This window comes from Drosophila guanche, unplaced genomic scaffold, assembly GCF_900245975.1.
Source record: "Drosophila guanche unplaced genomic scaffold, DGUA_6, whole genome shotgun sequence".
Lineage (NCBI taxonomy): Eukaryota > Metazoa > Arthropoda > Insecta > Diptera > Drosophilidae > Drosophila > Drosophila guanche.
This window is the reverse complement of record NW_022995745.1, coordinates 2,621,107-2,638,787: the sequence shown is the minus strand read 5'-3', so window position 1 is coordinate 2,638,787 and position 17,681 is coordinate 2,621,107. Positions and strand designations below refer to the sequence as shown.

General features: G+C 49.4%; 2 protein-coding genes across 6 annotated transcripts; one reads left to right on the top strand and one right to left on the bottom strand.

The window, feature by feature from the left end:
- The first annotated feature begins 820 nt into the window (after positions 1-820).
- Positions 821-9,797, top strand: LOC117581342 (ATP-binding cassette sub-family A member 3). Of its 4 annotated transcripts, XM_034268466.1 has the most exons (13): positions 821-996; positions 2,265-2,580; positions 3,100-3,165; positions 3,267-3,271; positions 3,388-3,977; positions 4,049-5,479; positions 5,551-5,899; positions 5,973-7,193; positions 7,253-7,403; positions 7,473-7,649; positions 7,715-8,497; positions 8,593-8,781; positions 9,219-9,797. In XM_034268466.1, the coding sequence occupies exons 2-13, from the start codon at positions 2,369-2,371 to the stop codon at positions 9,277-9,279; spliced, it is 5,235 nt and encodes a 1,744-aa protein (XP_034124357.1). In that variant the 5' UTR covers positions 821-996; positions 2,265-2,368; the 3' UTR covers positions 9,280-9,797. The 4 variants fall into 4 exon arrangements, with proteins under 4 accessions (XP_034124357.1, XP_034124359.1, XP_034124358.1 ...); XM_034268468.1 differs by lacking the exons at positions 3,100-3,165; positions 3,267-3,271 and having other exon boundaries at positions 3,383-3,977; XM_034268467.1 differs by lacking the exon at positions 3,267-3,271 and having other exon boundaries at positions 3,383-3,977; positions 8,593-9,797.
- A 187-nt stretch (positions 9,798-9,984) lies between these two features.
- LOC117581252 (ATP-binding cassette sub-family A member 3) lies at positions 9,985-15,740 on the bottom strand. Of its 2 annotated transcripts, XM_034268256.1 has the most exons (9): positions 14,826-15,740; positions 14,612-14,755; positions 13,233-14,525; positions 12,310-13,145; positions 11,910-12,250; positions 11,516-11,839; positions 11,096-11,447; positions 10,285-11,034; positions 9,985-10,216 (listed from the first exon to the last, which is right to left on the bottom strand). In XM_034268256.1, exons 1-9 carry the CDS (start codon positions 15,696-15,698, stop codon positions 10,006-10,008), a joined length of 5,124 nt encoding a protein of 1,707 aa, XP_034124147.1. In that variant the 5' UTR covers positions 15,699-15,740; the 3' UTR covers positions 9,985-10,005. The 2 variants fall into 2 exon arrangements, with proteins under 2 accessions (XP_034124147.1, XP_034124148.1); XM_034268257.1 differs by lacking the exons at positions 9,985-10,216; positions 10,285-11,034; positions 11,096-11,447; positions 11,516-11,839 and having other exon boundaries at positions 12,021-12,250; positions 12,299-13,145.
- Between the last annotated feature and the right edge of the window lie 1,941 nt (positions 15,741-17,681).

Genomic DNA, 17,681 nt, shown 5'->3' with positions numbered 1-17,681 from the left:
CATAACTTAAAATACCTTGTCATAGTTAACGTGAAATATTTAGCACTGCGAAAGGCACCGCCCTCGATACAGGAACAGGTGTTCTCAAATTCAACATAATCTCTGGTCTGGGATCGCGTTATCACTAAAATTTCTGTGAAAGAAAGAAAGTTCTTATCAACACTAGACCGACTGACCACTCCAAAGATTTCAAAACGTTTGATGTTGTATTGCACAAGTAACTGAATCATTATCATAGACAACTGTCGTGTGGATCCCAATCCCCAACAATCGATAAAGAAAGCAGTTCTCCAAAAGATACTGGAGTGTCCCACGCGTCTAGCTTGGATGATTCATGCCCCCGGGCATTCGTCGTTTATCGTATCTCTGTGGGAATGTCTTATGGGTCTTTTGTACGTTTAATCTTTTACCAATAGAATAAGTCCAAGTAATACCCTCAACGATGGCCCTAAAGGATCTGCGCGGCTAGCATTCAATCAAGCCAATTATTAGCATGCGGATCGAACTCGAACTCGAACTCGAACTCGAATGAGTAATACATTTCGTAGGTACTGGGGCGTGGGCAGGGGGCCTTTATGATGGGGTATTGTGTGTACCCCTCTGCGATAATGCCTGGGGACACATGTAGTCTGCTTGTACGGCACAGGCACTCGCACTCGCACTCGCACTCCGCGCCTTATCAACTTTTTTGGCCAGACCGAAACCGAACTACAAATTTATTTGCTTTATTGGCCCTCTATGGGCCGCTGGCGTTGGCTAGCGGCACTCTATTCATTCCATTGATACAAATGGAGATTGCCTTTCGGGTTTGGCTTTAGTTCTAAATAGTCCGCCCAACGAAACGGTCGAGTGTCCGTCCGTACCCTCTCGCACGCTCCGCCTACGCCTTCCGTGCATATTTGATAGACTTTTTTGTTCGCGTCGCGTTTGCTAACTATTTTTTGTTCTGGTGCGCTTTTTGTTTTCTGTTGTTGTGTTCTAGTGAAAGCCTTGAGGGTAAGTGACGCCTTGATGGACAATCATATCCGTACAAATATTAGACATTGTATCTCCCGAAACCAAAAACTAAGACCAGATGTCGGCTGTCGGCTGTCGGCTATGAAGCCAATTGAATTTATGCCTTTCCGTTTATCTCTGTTTATTCCTGTTCTACGTGCCACCACCTCCGCCGAGTCAGACATACTCTGGGGATTTCCGTTCATTAAATGCAAATCGATTGGAGTACTTTTTACCCTTTAGTGCTTTCATTATTCTGGGTGTGAATATTGCTTTTCCTATGCCTGGTGGTAGCCTTTCCATTAGCAGAACATTCGCGTATGAGTCGAAGTTCCCATAAGCGAATGGAACATGAGAAGTGTTGGATAAACTGCCAGATAACTTCCAGTAGTACTCTAACTGGAAATATTTATACTTTATAGATATTTGTCCATCGTTTTTTTAGATATACATTTTCTGCCATGGGTTCCGCATAGTAACCTTTCAGTAAAAGTCTGCCCGAAGTAGCGAAATATCATAAAAACGAGGAGTACTCATGTAGCTGGCTGCCTTATCGGTGCATTTGCCTCTGTTTTCTCAGTTTTTTTGTTTTGTTTTATGCAATTCATCCTTAGATCAGCAAAAATTCTTACATGGCTGGCTGGCTGGCTGGCTGTGCTCTCGGACTTTACTCCCCACACACATTAAGTGTTTAACTGGACAAAAACCCGTTGCCAGCAGCCTTGTGGCGCCGTTTCGACTCGCTTCGGCACTGGCATTATCGTCATCTAATATTTGACAACTTGAGAGTTTTTCTTGTGTGCGTGTGTGGAGAGAGATTCCCTCTTTATTTTGTTTGCAAATGTAAGATTACGCTATATGCATATTAGGATTCAATTTAGGGACTAGCCAAGTAATGCGTACAACAAAAATGCCTGTAAATATCTGTCGCGTGTTTCCACTTCAGTGGAACGCGTGAAAATATGTATCAAAGTCCCCCTCCCCAACCAGCCTTAATTGTTGTTCCGGGTGCATTCTGGGTATAGGTACATTTCGGCCATTTGTCCGTAGAATCGAATCGCAGAAAATGATTGTAATACGAGTAATAATTTATTTACATTCGTTTTATCAGCTGCGCTGGTAATACAAGTTGGCTTTCGATTAGATAATGCCAAAAGATAGTAGAGAATGCCATTGCCGTTCATCGATTTATGTTTGAAGCTGACATTGACATTCGAGTGAGACTTCAACTTGAACTAAACAAATTTCCTCATTTCTCTCCCCCTCAGAACCTGATTTTAAACGATTTTAATGCTGGGATAAACCAAAAGACCAAAACATAAGAGAGAGAGAGAGAGAAAGAAAGAGAGAAAGAAAGGCCAATCGAGCAACGATGGCAAAGGTCACGAACTGGGACAAGTTCGTCCTTCTGCTGTGGAAGAACTGGACGCTTCAATGGAGCCACAAGTGGCAGATGGTCATCGAACTGGTGCTGCCAGCGATATTCTCACTGCTGCTGGTCCTTGTCCGCACATTGGTCGACACCGAACCGATGCCCGATCGGTACTACAAAGTGCAGTCCCTCGACAATCTGGATCTTCTGAGGTGAGTTCGGTTCTGTTATTAAATTGCTTGCTGCCTTGCCTCAAAAGGGCATGGCTCTCGATTGCCATTCCAGCTTTTATTGATTGACTTTTTGGATTTAATTTGTATACTACCACTTATGTTCATCGATTGCTTTTTATTTTTCCCGCTTGCTTTTTATGTTTCTCGCTTGCCAGTGCATTGCTGATGTACATTTTTAATGTTATTTTAATGGTTTTTATGTTTTTAATGCATGATTTTTAGTTTTGGGCATACTTATTTTATATTTTTTTTACTTTCTCTTATGAATTGGTGTTTTTTGCTCACTTTTCCACCGCTTTCTTTATGTTTTTCCTTTTTAGTTTCCTTTCCTTTTTTATTGGCTTTCTTATGATTTGCATTTATTTGCCTTCAACTTTTCTGTTCCTAACTCAACTTAGTTTCTATGGTTTTCTGTAGTTTGCAATGCTTAATGCCGGTACATTTGAACATTTGTTTGTGTAAATTATGTAAATCTCTTGTCTCTCGTTTTCGCCATAGACATACGTTGCATAGTTCGTCCTACCTTGGCAAACTCCTAGAGCTGATTGCACCCAACCGAAGGAGGTAATGAATGAAAATACAAAATTATCCAATGGGTTATTTCGCAACTGAATTTCCCCCTAACTCTTAACCGAACAACTTATCCCTACTATATCATCCTTAAGCAAGACACTAATACGCCACAAAACTAAACCATAACTCGATCTAATAGAATGTGAATGTCCTTGCCAAAAGAGCCCACAAATAAACACAAAGTTATTCCAAATTTCTAACCCGACAGTGCATCCGCATCGAGTCTAAACGATTTCAAGTTTGAACTGTACTACTCCCCGTACAATCCCGTGCTGGACAGGCTCGTGAATGAGACCTGCAGCAGGCTGCAGCTGAAGGCCTATCACTCCTCGGCGGATGCTGCCACACTGCAGGCGAATCTGGTGGCAGAGAGGGCCTTTGCGGGAATCCAATTCAGTGATGATTGGGCGGGGATGTCCGAACTGCCGGATGACTTTGACTTCGCCCTGAGATTCCCATCGGAGCTGCGCACCGCGACGATAGCCATAGCCAACACGTGGCTGACGATGCGGCTCTTTCCCACCATTGATTTGACGGGGCCGAGGAATGAGGGTGACGAGGACGGTGGCATACCGGTGGGGTATCTGCGCGAGGGTTTCCTGCCCCTGCAGCATGTGCTGTCGATGAGCTATCTGCGACAGAAGGCCGAGGAGCTGGCGCAGAATGTCACGCTGCCGGAGGTGGTGATGCAGCGATATCCGTTTCCGGCCTACATCTTTGATCCCCTGCTGGAGGGCATGTCCTCGATAATGTCCCTGATCATCCTGCTGAGCTTCATCTATCCGTGCACGTACATCACGAAGGTAAGTGGCTATGCCGCGACGGGACTCAAGCGTTCACCCTCGACCTCTCACGGCATAACAATCACTTGCAGTACATCACCGCCGAGAAGGAGAAGCAGCTCAAGGAGGTGATGAAGATCATGGGCCTCAGCAACTGGCTGCACTGGACCGCGTGGTTTGTCAAGTCTTTCATCATGCTGACCATCTCGGCGATCTTCATCGCCATACTCGTGAAGATCAACTGGAGCGAGGACGTTGCCGTCCTCACCCATGCAAATTTCAGCGCCCTGCTCTTCTTTCTGATCATCTACATCATCGCGAGCATCTGCTTCTGCTTCATGATGGCCACGTTCTTCTCCAAGGCCAGCACTGCGGCGGCTGTCACGGGACTGATCTGGTTCATTGCCTACATCCCGTTCTCCTTCACCATCAACACGTACGACGATCTCAGTCTGGGCTCGAAGCTCGGCTGGAGCTTGATCTCCAACACGGCCATGGGCTTTGGCATCAAGCTGATACTCGGCTTCGAGGGCACGGGCGAGGGCCTCCAGTGGAGCAATTTCTTTACGCCCGTCTCCGTGGACGACACTCTGACGGTGGGCGCTGTGATGTTAATGATGCTGGCCTCCTGCTTCATCTGCATGACCATCTGTCTGTATGTGGAGCAGATAATGCCGGGCAGCTTTGGTGTGCCGAAGCCATGGAACTTCCCCTTCACCAGGGAGTTTTGGTGCGGCGAAAGGGAGTACATGGGCGTCGAGGATATGCCAGCCAATGGCGGGCTGGACGAGCATCGCGATCCGAATGCGTTCGAAAGGGAACCGGAGGGCAAGCACATTGGCGTGCAGATGCGGCATCTGAAGAAGAAATTCGCCGACAAAATGGTCGTCAAGGGACTCTCGATGAACATGTTTGAGGATGAGATCACAGTCCTGCTCGGACACAATGGCGCCGGCAAGACGACTACCATATCGATGCTCACGGGCATGTTTCCGCCGAGCAGCGGCACGGCCATCCTCAATGGCAGCGACATCCGCACCAATATCGAGGGCGCGCGCATGTCCCTCGGCATCTGTCCGCAGCACAATGTCCTCTTCGATGAGATGAGCGTCGCGAATCACATTCGCTTCTTCAGCCGCATGAAGGGGCTGCGCGGCCAGGCCGTCGAGCATGAGGTGAACAAGTACCTGAAGATGATCGAGCTGGAGGACAAGGCGAACGTGGCCTCGTCGAAGCTATCCGGCGGCATGAAGCGCAAGCTCTCCGTCTGCTGTGCCCTGTGCGGCGACACCAAGGTGGTGCTCTGCGATGAGCCCAGCTCGGGCATGGACCCATCAGCGCGACGACAGCTGTGGGATCTGCTGCAGCAGGAGAAGATTGGCCGCACCCTGCTGCTGACGACACACTTTATGGACGAGGCGGATGTGCTGGGTGATCGCATTGCCATCATGTGCGACGGCGAGCTCAAGTGCCACGGCACATCGTTCTTTTTGAAGAAGAAATATGGCTCTGGCTATCGATTGGTAAATGATCCCTCCTCCCCTAACCCCATCTTGCATTCACATCCTTATTGACACATTCTCTGACCGTTTAGATCTGCGTGAAGCGCGACAATTGCGAGACGAATGAGGTGACGGCTCTGCTGCAGAAGTACGTGCCTGGACTGCAGCCCGAGTGCGATATTGGAGCTGAGTTGTCGTACCAGCTGCCGGATAGCTACTCCTCGAAGTTCGAGGAGATGTTCGGCCAGCTGGAGGAGCAGTCGGATGAGCTGCATCTGAATGGCTATGGCGTGGGCATCACCTCCATGGAGGAGGTCTTCATGAAGGTCGGTGCCGAGAAGGACGGCGCCGGCAATCTCAAGGATGCCAGCGAGATAATGAACGGCGGCACTGGCTACGGCAAGGAGGACAATCACCATCAGGACAACGAGTCCATACAGTGTAAGCAGTGGTTGGATTCTGTCAATCAAAATCGAAACCGAAACGAATGATAAGCTCAATTTACTGTTTGCAGCCGATGGCATCTTCTCCGAGAATCGTCGCCTGCTGCAGGGCATGAAGCTGCTCACGAACCAATGGAAGGCGATGATCCTCAAGAAGATCCTGTACACGTGGCGCAACAAGCTGCTGCTGCTCATCCAGAACGTTATGGCCATTTTCTTTGTGGTTGTCACCATCCTGATCATCGAAACGCAGGGCACCTTCATGGAACTGAAGCCCATCACCATGTCCCTCACACAGTACCCACTGGCAGTGACAGTTCTGGAGCGGCAGAGTCTGGGCAGTGGCACGCAGGGCGATCGCATAGCCACACAATATGCAGCCTTGGCACAGTCCTATGACTCGAATTACGAGCTGCAGGAGACGCCCGCACAGACCAGCTTCACGAACTACATCCTGGAGCTGGGCAAGACGATTCAGGTGCGGATCAATGCGCGCTACCTGGCAGCGGCCACCGTCAACGAGACGTCCATTGTGGCCTGGCTGAACAATCAGCCACTGCATACGGCGCCGCTCACCGTCAATCTGGCGCACAATGCCATTGCGAAGGCGCTCGATCCCAAGATCAGGATATCCGTGACGAATGCACCGCTGCCGTACACCACGAACACGCTGCTCACACAGCTCTCGACGGGCAATAATCTGGGCACCCAATTGGCATCCAACCTGTGCTTCTGCATGTGCTTCGTCAGCTCCATTTACATTCTGTTCATGATCAAGGAGCGCGAGTCTCGGGCCAAGCTCCTCCAGTTTGTGGGCGGCGTCAAGGTGTGGACCTTCTGGCTGTCGCAATTCATCTGCGACTTTGCCACCTACATATTCACGTCCCTCATTGTGATCCTCACGATACTGTGCTTCCAAGAGGCGGGTCTCTCATCGTTCGGCGAGCTGGGCCGATACTTCCTGCTGTTGCTGCTGTTTGGCTTCTCGGCGCTGCCGTTCATCTACATCATGTCGCTGTTCTTCAGGGAGCCAGCCACCGGCTTTGCGCGCGTCTCCATCATCAATATCTTCTGCGGCATGGCGCTGTTCATTGTCGTTGTGGTCATGTCATCGGACTTCTTCGACACCAAGGACACGGCCGATGTGCTCGGCTGGGTGTTCCGCATCTTTCCGCACTTTTCACTGGCCATGGGCCTCAACAAGGTGTACATCAATACGGCCACGAGGAATGCCTGCGAGAAGGTGGGCCTGCCACCCATTATACTCTGCGAAATGATACCAAAATGTTGCAGTAAGTTTTCCCCTTAATAATTATTAATGTGCAACATTCAACAAATTGTATTCCCACAGATATGAAGCCATTCTTTGCCTGGGCGGAGCCTGGCGTTGGGCCCGAAACGGTCTACATGGCCTCAACGGGCGTTGTCTTTTTCCTCACCATCATTATCCTGGAATTCCGACTCGTCAACGAGCTCATCTACAAGATACGCAAAGTGGCAACGTAAGTGACGCGCTCTCTCCCCTGCCCCCTGCCCCCTGCCCATATTTGTTAACCTTTTTGTTTATGCAGCAAAGCACCACCGCCACCGGAAGAGGGTTATCTGGACGATGATGTGGCCCAGGAGCGGGAGCGCATCTTCAATATGAGTTCCACCGAATTGGCAGCCAAGAATCTGGTGCTGGATCGTGTGACCAAATATTATGGCAACTTTTTGGCAGTCAATCAAGTGTCGCTCTGTGTGCAGGAGTAAGTTTTCATTTCCAACCCAAATCTATCTTCGTTTACTCAGTGTCTCGCCTCCTTGTTTGCAGAGTCGAATGCTTTGGGCTGTTGGGCGTGAATGGAGCGGGCAAGACGACCACCTTCAAGATGATGACTGGCGACGAGCGCATCAGCTCGGGTGCGGCCTACGTGCAGGGCCTGAGCCTGGAGTCGGATATGAACAGTATTTACAAGATGATCGGCTATTGTCCGCAGTTCGATGCCCTGCTGGACGACCTGACGGGGCGCGAGGTGCTGCGCATTTTCTGCCTGTTGCGTGGCGTCCAGGAGGGGCGCATCAAGCAGCTGTCCGAGGATCTGGCCAAGTCGTTTGGCTTCATGAAGCACATGGATAAGCGTACGGCCGCCTACAGTGGCGGCAACAAGCGCAAGCTGAGCACCGCCATAGCCGTCATCGGCAGCCCCTCGGTGGTGTATCTGGATGAGCCGACAACGGGCATGGATCCGGCGGCACGCCGCCAGCTGTGGAACATGGTCTGTCGCATCCGTGACTCGGGCAAATCGATTGTCCTCACCTCCCACAGCATGGAGGAGTGCGAGGCGCTGTGCACACGTCTGGCCATCATGGTCAATGGGGAGTTCAAGTGCATTGGCAGCACGCAGCATCTGAAGAACAAGTTCTCCAAGGGCCTCATACTGAAGATCAAGGTGCGCCGAAATCTGGAGGCACTGCGACAGTTGCGGCACAGCAGCAGCTTCACCGCCGGCACCAGGAATGCCGACGAGCAGACGGTGCCCGAGCAGATGGCCCAGCAGAGCATCAACGAAGTGAAGGAGTTTGTGGAGCGTGAATATCCACATTCCATCTTGCAGTAAGTGCAGCAAGTCTAAAGGAATTCTGCAAAAACCCTTTTGCTAAATGATTTTTCTCTTTCTTTCTTTATGATTTGTGCGTGTGTGTGTGTAGAGAGGAATATCAGGGCATTTTAACATTCTACATTCCATTGACGGGTGTCAAGTGGTCGCACATATTTGGATTAATGGAGAAAAATCGTGAGGACTTGAATGTCGAAGACTATTCGGTCAGTCAGACCACATTGGAGGAGATATTCCTTGAGTTTGCCAAGTACCAGCGCGAGGATACGCGTGCCCAACAGTGAGCGCAGATCACACGCTACATTCTAGTTGTTGCTAATCCTCCTCTTTGGCTTTTATAACTTACGGGCTTTGTTTTAATGCATCATCAGACATCGACGGCACACACTCATTTCAATGTCTCACCATCTATCAACCTCCACGACACACATCACGAATGCACAGGAGCAGGAGCAGGAACAGCCCCCTTCCCCGACATTTTCATGCGCGATCTTTCGTTGTAGTTTTACTTAGTAGTGGCTAATCGCAATCTAATCCCACCCCAGCCTTAGTTTTGACACCAACCAAACAGCAGCTAACTCTTCCGCATGGGTAATAGACCTAACTTCTATCCTCTGCTATTTGCTATTTTCTATCTGCCATCATCTATCGATTGCTAATTCTAATGTATGTCTATGTAATGTTTTTGTTCCTCTCCTCAACGCAAACGAAAAGCAGCCAAGGTCACATCTCAAAGTTGAGAAAACTTTGCAAATCCCTTCTAGATAATGAGTATTGAATGAGAGAGAGAGAGAGGAGCAGCTACCCAAACGAAATGGATCTGATCGGATCGGATCTTCTGTGACCTGATGCCTGAACACACAAAATAGTTTCTAAGACTCTTAACAGAAAAACCAGACAAAAGATAATGCAACATGAATGCCTTGTTACCTTGTGATCTACTAGCGAAATTACACACCTAAACATAAACATAACAGAGAGATCTATATATATATATATATATCGTATACATGCACGATAAGTTCCAAAGATTTTATCATTTGATCATTTATTTTTATTATTTTTTTTTGGTTTTTTTCTTTTTTTTCTGCCATTAGAATCATTCTTCTGTAAGAATTGGCACTGTCCCATTTTAGCTTTAATAATGTCAATGCTATGTACTTTGTTGTATGTTTATTATGGATGTGTTTGTACTTACGAATTCGGGGGGTTGGTTGATTATCAACCAAAAACTGTAAATAGTTCAATTTTACTGTGGAACCTGAGCGATAATATTAAATGTGTAATATACGGAAATAAATTATTAATTCCAAAACTAATGCTTGGACTTCTTTTTGGGTGACTAAAATGTACAAAAAACAAGGCGACCGAGGGGTGCTGCTGCATTCTGCGCCATTCTATGCTGTAATACGATCAAAACCTCTTCGATTTTGTATTTTTTTATTTCATTTTACCAACAGATTTTGCCTCGATTAATGTTGTTTTTTTTGTAAAGTCGATGGAACTACTTTTTGGAGTTCTTAAGGGCTGTTGGAGTATACCTGCGGCTGCCGCGATCAAACAGATAGACATGCAGCCCAATGATCATATTGCGTGTAACGAAAAATTCCTCAATGTTCAGGTCAAAAGTATCCTTGCGCAGACTCAGGAATATCTCCGAGAAGGTGGTCGAATCCAATGGCATATGGAAGATCATTGAGTCGCTCTGCTCATCGCTAAATGAAACGAAGCAAGGGAAATGGTAACAGAGGAACTGTCAAATTGAATGCAGAAAGACACTCACTGGAGCCTTGCTCGCGGGAACTTGAGATCCATGAACGAGGAGAGCTTCTTGTGCGGCGACATGGGTACCTGGCCAATGCGCATCCATGTGCCACGCGTGAGACTGACATTTGGGTTGGCCTTGCGCTTGAAGCGCACCTCCAGCTGGTAGCCGTCTCTGTAGTTGTCGCTCATCTGGTCATCCGACCCGATGGCCCACAGCTGGCCATCGTAGAGGACAGGCATACGGCGGCAGAGTCGCTCGCTGTCCAGCGGCAAGAGGCTGGTGTACAGAAAGCTGCTGCCACGCGCCATCATGTACGAGGTGATGGTTAAAACTGTCCGCTTGCCCGCAGGATCGATGCCCGACGGCGCACCGTCCACACAGATGAATGCCGGTGAGCCAAGAATGGCCAGGGCGAAGTGCAGGCGGCGCCACTGGCCCGTAGTGCAGAACTGAAGGGGCAGATTGGAGCAGCTCTGGAGACCCATCATGCGCATCAGAGCCTCGATCACTTCTCTGGCGACATCGCAGTGGTTGCCCTGCAGCTGCGCCTGGATGTACATCAGCTCCTTGGGCGTGAACTCACCCGGCAGGTTGTCGTTCTGTGGACAGTAGCCCATCCGGCGATAGCACTGGAGGCGCTGACGGGCCATGGAGTAGCCGCCCACCCAAATGCGTCCGCAGGTAGCGCGCGTTTCCTGAAGCAGGAGCTTCAGGAAGGTCGTCTTGCCCGAATTGTTGTAGCCGTTGAGGCAGACGCATTCGGTTCTGCGATCGAAAAATCGATTCGATAAGAGACCGATTATCGATAAATATCGAAATCACTCACTTGCCTATGCGCAGATCCAGTCGATCGATCAGGTAGCGCTTCTTGTGGCGCTTGCCCAAGTTTTGAATGATCAGGGAATACTCCTCGCGATCCTCCGGCTCCATTCGGGCAACGAGATGACGCTCCTTGATCACAGAGGCATCCACGGCCGTGGCATCCTTGAGCGTCTGTCTGGGCGTGGAGTCACCGGAAATACGGCACTCTTCGGGAATGTTTCGCCTGCAGAACCCGAAGGCGAGCACCGTAAAGAATTCCGCGCCCTCAAGTAGCAATATCAGCAGCAGAATGTGAAGCAGAATCACTGTGAACTCAAATGGGATGCCTTGCTCCTTCATAAAGTAATGATATTTAACTGGAACGAGAGAGGATAGCCATTAGGCAACCATAAGAAAGGAGAGCTCCCCTCGTGTGCCACTCAACTGCAACAATTGGGAAAACTTTCGCACTTCAGAACCTTGGTGGACAGAAAGTTCACATCGGGATCCTTGCAGTACAGTTTGTACTCGTTGATAATGAACAATTTGTAGATAATTTCGGCTGAGGTGTACTGAATGTGCAGCTGAAACCAATCGGGCAGATTCTGCATATCGTTCGTTACCACCATATTGAAGATGATAATGCCGATGGAATTCCACAGGCAGAGCATGACAAACACATGCAGCGCATGGCCAAAGAGCTCCGAGACCACATAGGTGCTCAGCATCACCGCCAGACCCAGGAGCAAAAGCGTCGCAGCAAGGAGCACTACAGGAGAATCAAATAGGAAAATGAGAAGTGAAAAGTGGAAAGTGGAAAGTGGGACAGGAGTACGCACAGTAAAAGAGAAAGTCATGATGTGGATGCAGATAGATGGCCACACAAATGAGCACACAGAGCACCAGCAGTAGGAGCAGAGCACAATCGAAGATGATGCAGCCCAGCCAGAAGGTGTGCAGCCGAACGCCAGCCAGAAATTGTTGCTTCTTCAGTGTGCTGGTCCGCTCTCGAACGAGAAACATCGAGATGCTGGGCCCCACGAAGCTCAGAATGAACGTGATGTTGATGGCCAGCAGGCTGCCCAGGCTGAGCGATGCGTGGGCATAGGTGTTGATGTTCGTGTCGAAGGGCAAAGGCCACAGGGCCACATCCATGGTGGCCTCCTCATCGAAGATTTGTCTGCGGGCGAATCGAAACTAGAAGAGAGACACAGGCAGAGGCAGCCACCCAGCAGATACCTGGCCACCGCATTGTGCACCGCATTGAGGCTGTATGGCCCCGTGTGCAATGGGATATTGTTGAACCAGGCCGTTACGAGCTTCTCGCTGAATGTCGCCCCAAACAGGAAGCGAAAGTTCACATTCTCGGCAAAGTCACTGTTGTGCAGCAGCTGGGACTTGCCGTCCGTCTCCTTGGTGAGCAGATCCACATGACTGTCGTACCAGTAGAGCAGCTCCGTGTAGTAGCTATGCATCCCAGTCGCATCCTTGGAGCCCTGAGTGAGTGTCTCCGCAAAGGCCTCGATGCCTTGCAGCACCGTGAGATTGAATGTCAGCGGCTGCAGCTTGACGCTCTTTCCATACATCAGAATGGCCGCAAAGGTGCAACTGAGGGCTATGGCGAGGACGAAGGCATCCACTATCCGGAGAGTCCAAGATCTTTGGGCCACGATCCATCGCTTGTAGAGTAGAGCCCTCATTTGCAGTAAAAACAGCCGGCAGCCGGTGAGCTTCTCCTTGTCCTTGAGACCCGCCAGCACGGCATAGTAGTCCTCAACGATGAGGCTGTGATTGTTGATTATTTGTCCGCCACCCGGCTGATCGTTTTGCTCGCATCCGAAGCGCAGAAAGATCTCCTCCATGGAGGTGTCCCTTATGCGGAAACTGACGATATTCAACTCCTCCATATTCTGCTCGAGCTCATCCAAAAGGGATTTGAATTTATCCTCGTACTTGTTCTCCAGCACAAAGGTAACCTTCAGCCCAATGTCACTCTCGATGGTCAGCTGGGGCATGTATGTGCTCAACATTGTGTACAGTCGACTCACGTTGCAAACTTTACCCTTTACGCAGGTCTACAAAGCCAGCGAGAGGGTGAGTGGAAGTCGATGAGATCAGATCAATGAAAGATCGATGGGAGGATCAACGATTCAATCACTTACCAATCGATATCCATGGCCGTACATATTCTTTAGAAAAGTTCTGGTCCCAGTGCACTTGAGTTCCCCATTGGCCATGATCGCCAGACGATCGGCCATTGTCTCTGCCAAAGTTGAGGAGTTGGTAACGAGAATGATGGTGCGTCGTGACTTCTCCTCGTTGATGAGGCCCCAGATGAGCGACTGCGTGGGCTTGTCCAGATCCGAGTGTATATCGTCGATCAGGACGATGGAGCAATCGCCCAAGAAGGCGCAGCACACACTGAAGAGGACCCGCTCGGGGTCACTGAGATGGCCCACCTTGCGGCTCTTCAGATGTGCGATCTTCATGGCCTGCATGTAGAAGTTTGCCTGCGCCACAATTTCTCCCTTGTCGTGCATGCCACGCACCTGGCAAACGAAGTGGATGTGATCGATGACACTCAGATCGAACAGCAGCAGATCATTGTTGAGGGCGACACCCAGCTCCGCGGAGGCGGCCATTCGCTCCGTTTCCATGTCATGCGTGGAGATCATGACCGAGCCCCGATTGGGATCCAACAGACCGGCGAGTATCCTCAGCAGTGTCGTCTTCCCACTGCCATTGTGGCCCATGAGGATGGTCACCTCGTTCTCGTAGACATTCCACGTGAACAGATTGAGGGCCGCATGCTCCCTGGTACCGAATCGCTTGCAAAGTTTCTTGATCTTCAGCTTGAAGCGCCGATGCGAGGGCTCAACCTCGTAGATCTTCGTGGAGTTAACCCCAATGGTGGTGCCCTGGTACGTGAAGCTCTCCGCTCGCTCGTTCTGAAAGTCATCGTTCACGCTGCCGGCCCTCGTCGGCCGCTTCATCCGCTTGTTGGCCAACTCGGTGGCATTCCACATGTCCATGCAGAGCCCAATGATGCAGTAGACCAGCGCTGCGACCGTGAAAACCCACGCGCTCTTGGTGACACTTATCGGTTCGGTGAAGAAGATCAGTTCGAATCCGCTGTCATACCACTTCTTGTGGAAGATCAGCTCTCGCTCCACCAGCGTCTCGACCACTTTGGCCAACATACAGTTGGGCAGGGCATAGGACATGTAGCGTAGGACCTTCAGTCTCTGCTCCGGATTGTTCCACAGCACAAAGAAGGGCATGTACGTGACGATCCACAGGACTGTGAGCACGTGGACGGCATTCAAGGGATGCTTGAAGAAGGCAGAGACCATCATTGCCAACGCATTCGCCGCCAGACTGTACGAGACGAGGATCATTAAGAGCACATGCCAGGGCGTCTCCGTCAGGACTCCATGATCGCTCCTCCAGTGTATCTGAAAGTGATTTGTATTCAAATGAATAAGTGATCAAAATTCGAAAAATGTATTCAACGATCACTACCGCCGATAGGTACTCCTACCTTGCACAGCAGCGTGATCAGCAGAGAGGTGAAGAGCATGTAGAAGACACCCTTGAAGTACCACGAAATGAAGTGAATCGTATTCCCAATGTTCATGTTGATCATGAACAAACGCAGCTGTGAGTTCTTCTCGGTTACCACCTGCTGAAGGAGCAAAGCAAAATGTTGATGTTGAATCGAGCTAGAGCAAATCGATGACTATCGATCTTCTTACATAAACTAACAGTTGGCAGGGAAACAGATAGCCGACGATGAAGAGCAGGGCCAGACCCCGATCCAGGTAGAGCATCAGGGGATCCTGCTTGCGACCGATGATGGGGAAACGTCGCAGCTGGATTTCGGGCAGCTTGCTGCGACTGACAATCGCCAGGAAGGTCTCACTGATGACCTTCTGCAGCTGGATGAAGCCCTCGCGCACGTAGCCCACATAGCCGCCGCAGTAGGGCCGATTGAGACGCTCCTGCACGTTGGCCACTTGATCGTCCTGATAGTTTGTCATCCAGTTGGCGCTGATGAAGCTGTCATTGACTATTCGCAGTTCGCTGGGGAACAGTAACGTGTAGTTCAAAAAAGGCTGGATGGTGCTTGTGGGCGCCAGGAAACCCTCTACGAAAGCGTATTCCGTTTCGAAGGTCCCCTCATCGAAACAGACGCCAGCATAGAGGAACTTCCTTCGCATATCTTGTCGCAGTTGGGTGCAGTCCTTGAACTTTTGCGCCGTCAGTGGCTGCAGCTTCCTGAGGCTCTGCGTAATGGTCTCACTGAATATATTGTAATCGTTGGGTGCCCAGCCCAGCACCAGCTTCGGTATGAACGGATTGTTCTCCTTGCCGTACTCTGTGGCGATCCGCTGCCGCTCCACCAGTGCCTCCATCAGCTCCGTCCAGCTGCGATCCAGATCGATCGGATCGTACACACTGTCCACCCGCATATCCACCTCAATTATGCTGCGCATCACCACAGCGACTAGGCAGAGGATCACAGGCGAGAAGACAATCCATAGCAACTCCCAGGGTCTGGACAATTGGATCTTGTGGTTCTTCCACGATATCAAAATTATTTTACCTACACAGTCACGTATGGTCATAGTATTTTAGTTGTCTTTTACTTATTTGTGTTGCTGCTGTGAGGGGAAACACAACGAGTGCTACTACTATCAGCTATCAGCTATCAGCTTTCAGCTATCAGCTTTCAGCTATCAGCAATAGAACATGCATAATCCCAGCTGACCGACACCCACAATCACCCACGAAGCCTGCACTGAGGGGTAACGATTTCTTAAGTAACGAATAGAAAACTTCTTCTGTTTACTCTCGATCACTTAGTTGTATCTCTGTCTCTTGGTGGTTTATCTCTGTGTATTTATTACCTTGTCATATGTAGCATTTCCCCATTGGGTTAGCTGTTGACTCTTTGACCCTTTGACTCTCTCGCTGCATTCGTAATTTCCGCTTTCAAGCGCTGCTTTCCCAGTCATCCAGCTGGTCATCTTGTGCTTTCTCCTCTCCATATACATATGTATTTGAGTGGATATGCTTCAGTTGCATGTTGATTTTTGGCAACATGCAAGCAGCAGCGTGTTTATTTATCCTTTGGCATAACATTTTTATTGCATTCTAAAGCAAACAAATGACAAAAGCTTTTACGCTGCCGAATATCGAGTGGAGGAGTGGAATAGCAGCAGCCGAAGGCGAATGCTGAGGAGTGCGAGGAGTGGAGTGGGTATATCCAAAAAGATTGCAAGAAGACGTACTCCAAGATATTTCTATAGCTCGGACGTTTCTCGTCCACTCGTCCACTGAGTGTTTTTCCAATTTCCAATTGAATTGCACCCAAAAATTGTACTGCAGAAAGTGCTGCCAGCAATTGCTAGAAAATCGAAAATAAATTCATTTAAATATTGACAAAATTATGAAAATAGTTGAATATGAATAATTAATAATTCGAATTATGCTAATGCAAGTATTCGTTATTTTTGATCCATTTCCGATTCCTCTTTTGATTTCTTAGGGCATTTTGTCGATCGGTTTTGTGTCGTCTTTGAGTGCTTCCCTCGTCTCTCGTTTAATTTGTTGCCAGCCTCTAGACGGACCATTCAGAGCCCCCACGGCCCATTCTGTTCACATTCAATTGCATTTATTGACCGAAGAAATATTTTATTACTTTACGCTTGGCAAATATTAGTCGCCCATCGGCAATGACATCGCCGGCGAGTGGCCCTTTGCTTTGCTTTTGTGCCAATGATGCGATGGCGGGCGCCCACCCAGTATGTGGATTGCCGAAATGTATGCGCCCGCCGCAGTAACCCAAAATAAGTGGAAAGAAGGGCTTAGACAGTGAGAGAGTGAGAGAGGGCCAGAGAGCTTACAACGAATTTGTTGTCATTGACGCAGGCAGCGAAATGAAACGATGATGCTGATGCTCTCCCTGTTCGCCTGCCCCCTGTCCCTGCTGCCCCTGACGGCTGTCCTGCCCTGCCCTGCCCTGCCCTGCCCTCCGTCTGTCTTGGCTAATATATCCGGCCTGCTTTTGTATCCACTGTCCGTCCGCCCTGTCCCTCTGTCCGCCACTGGCTGCCACTTTGATTTCTTGGCATAGCTTTGACTGAGTTTTTTTTTTACTATATGCTCGTACCCCCTTCGAAAGGGTAGTCACGGCTGCAACTGGCAATTATTACAGCCAGAATATGTCCCTTTACTTAGCATTTTAATTATTAATTTAAATATCTTAGCCATCGATCTGTTGAAAATCCTCTCGATTGGGTGGAAAAGAGCTCCTGCTTTTTGGGAACATTTTCTGTCTTCGGCCATGTCTTCGTCCCTAGGGTATTCCGCGTATCATTATAGCCCCAATGGAGCTCTTTCTTTATTTCTTTCACAGGGCTGCCATTTTTTGTAGTACTCCCCAACGAACTTTGGCAAATATTTTGGTCATAGCCGAGATTTGCGTGCCTTGTGCCAATGGTTCTGTTTGTTTTGCTCTGTCCACACAAAAATGGAAGGAGCCTGGGAAGGATGGGAGAATGGGAGATGCGACTTGGAACTGGTAACTGGTAACTGGGTCTGGGGTG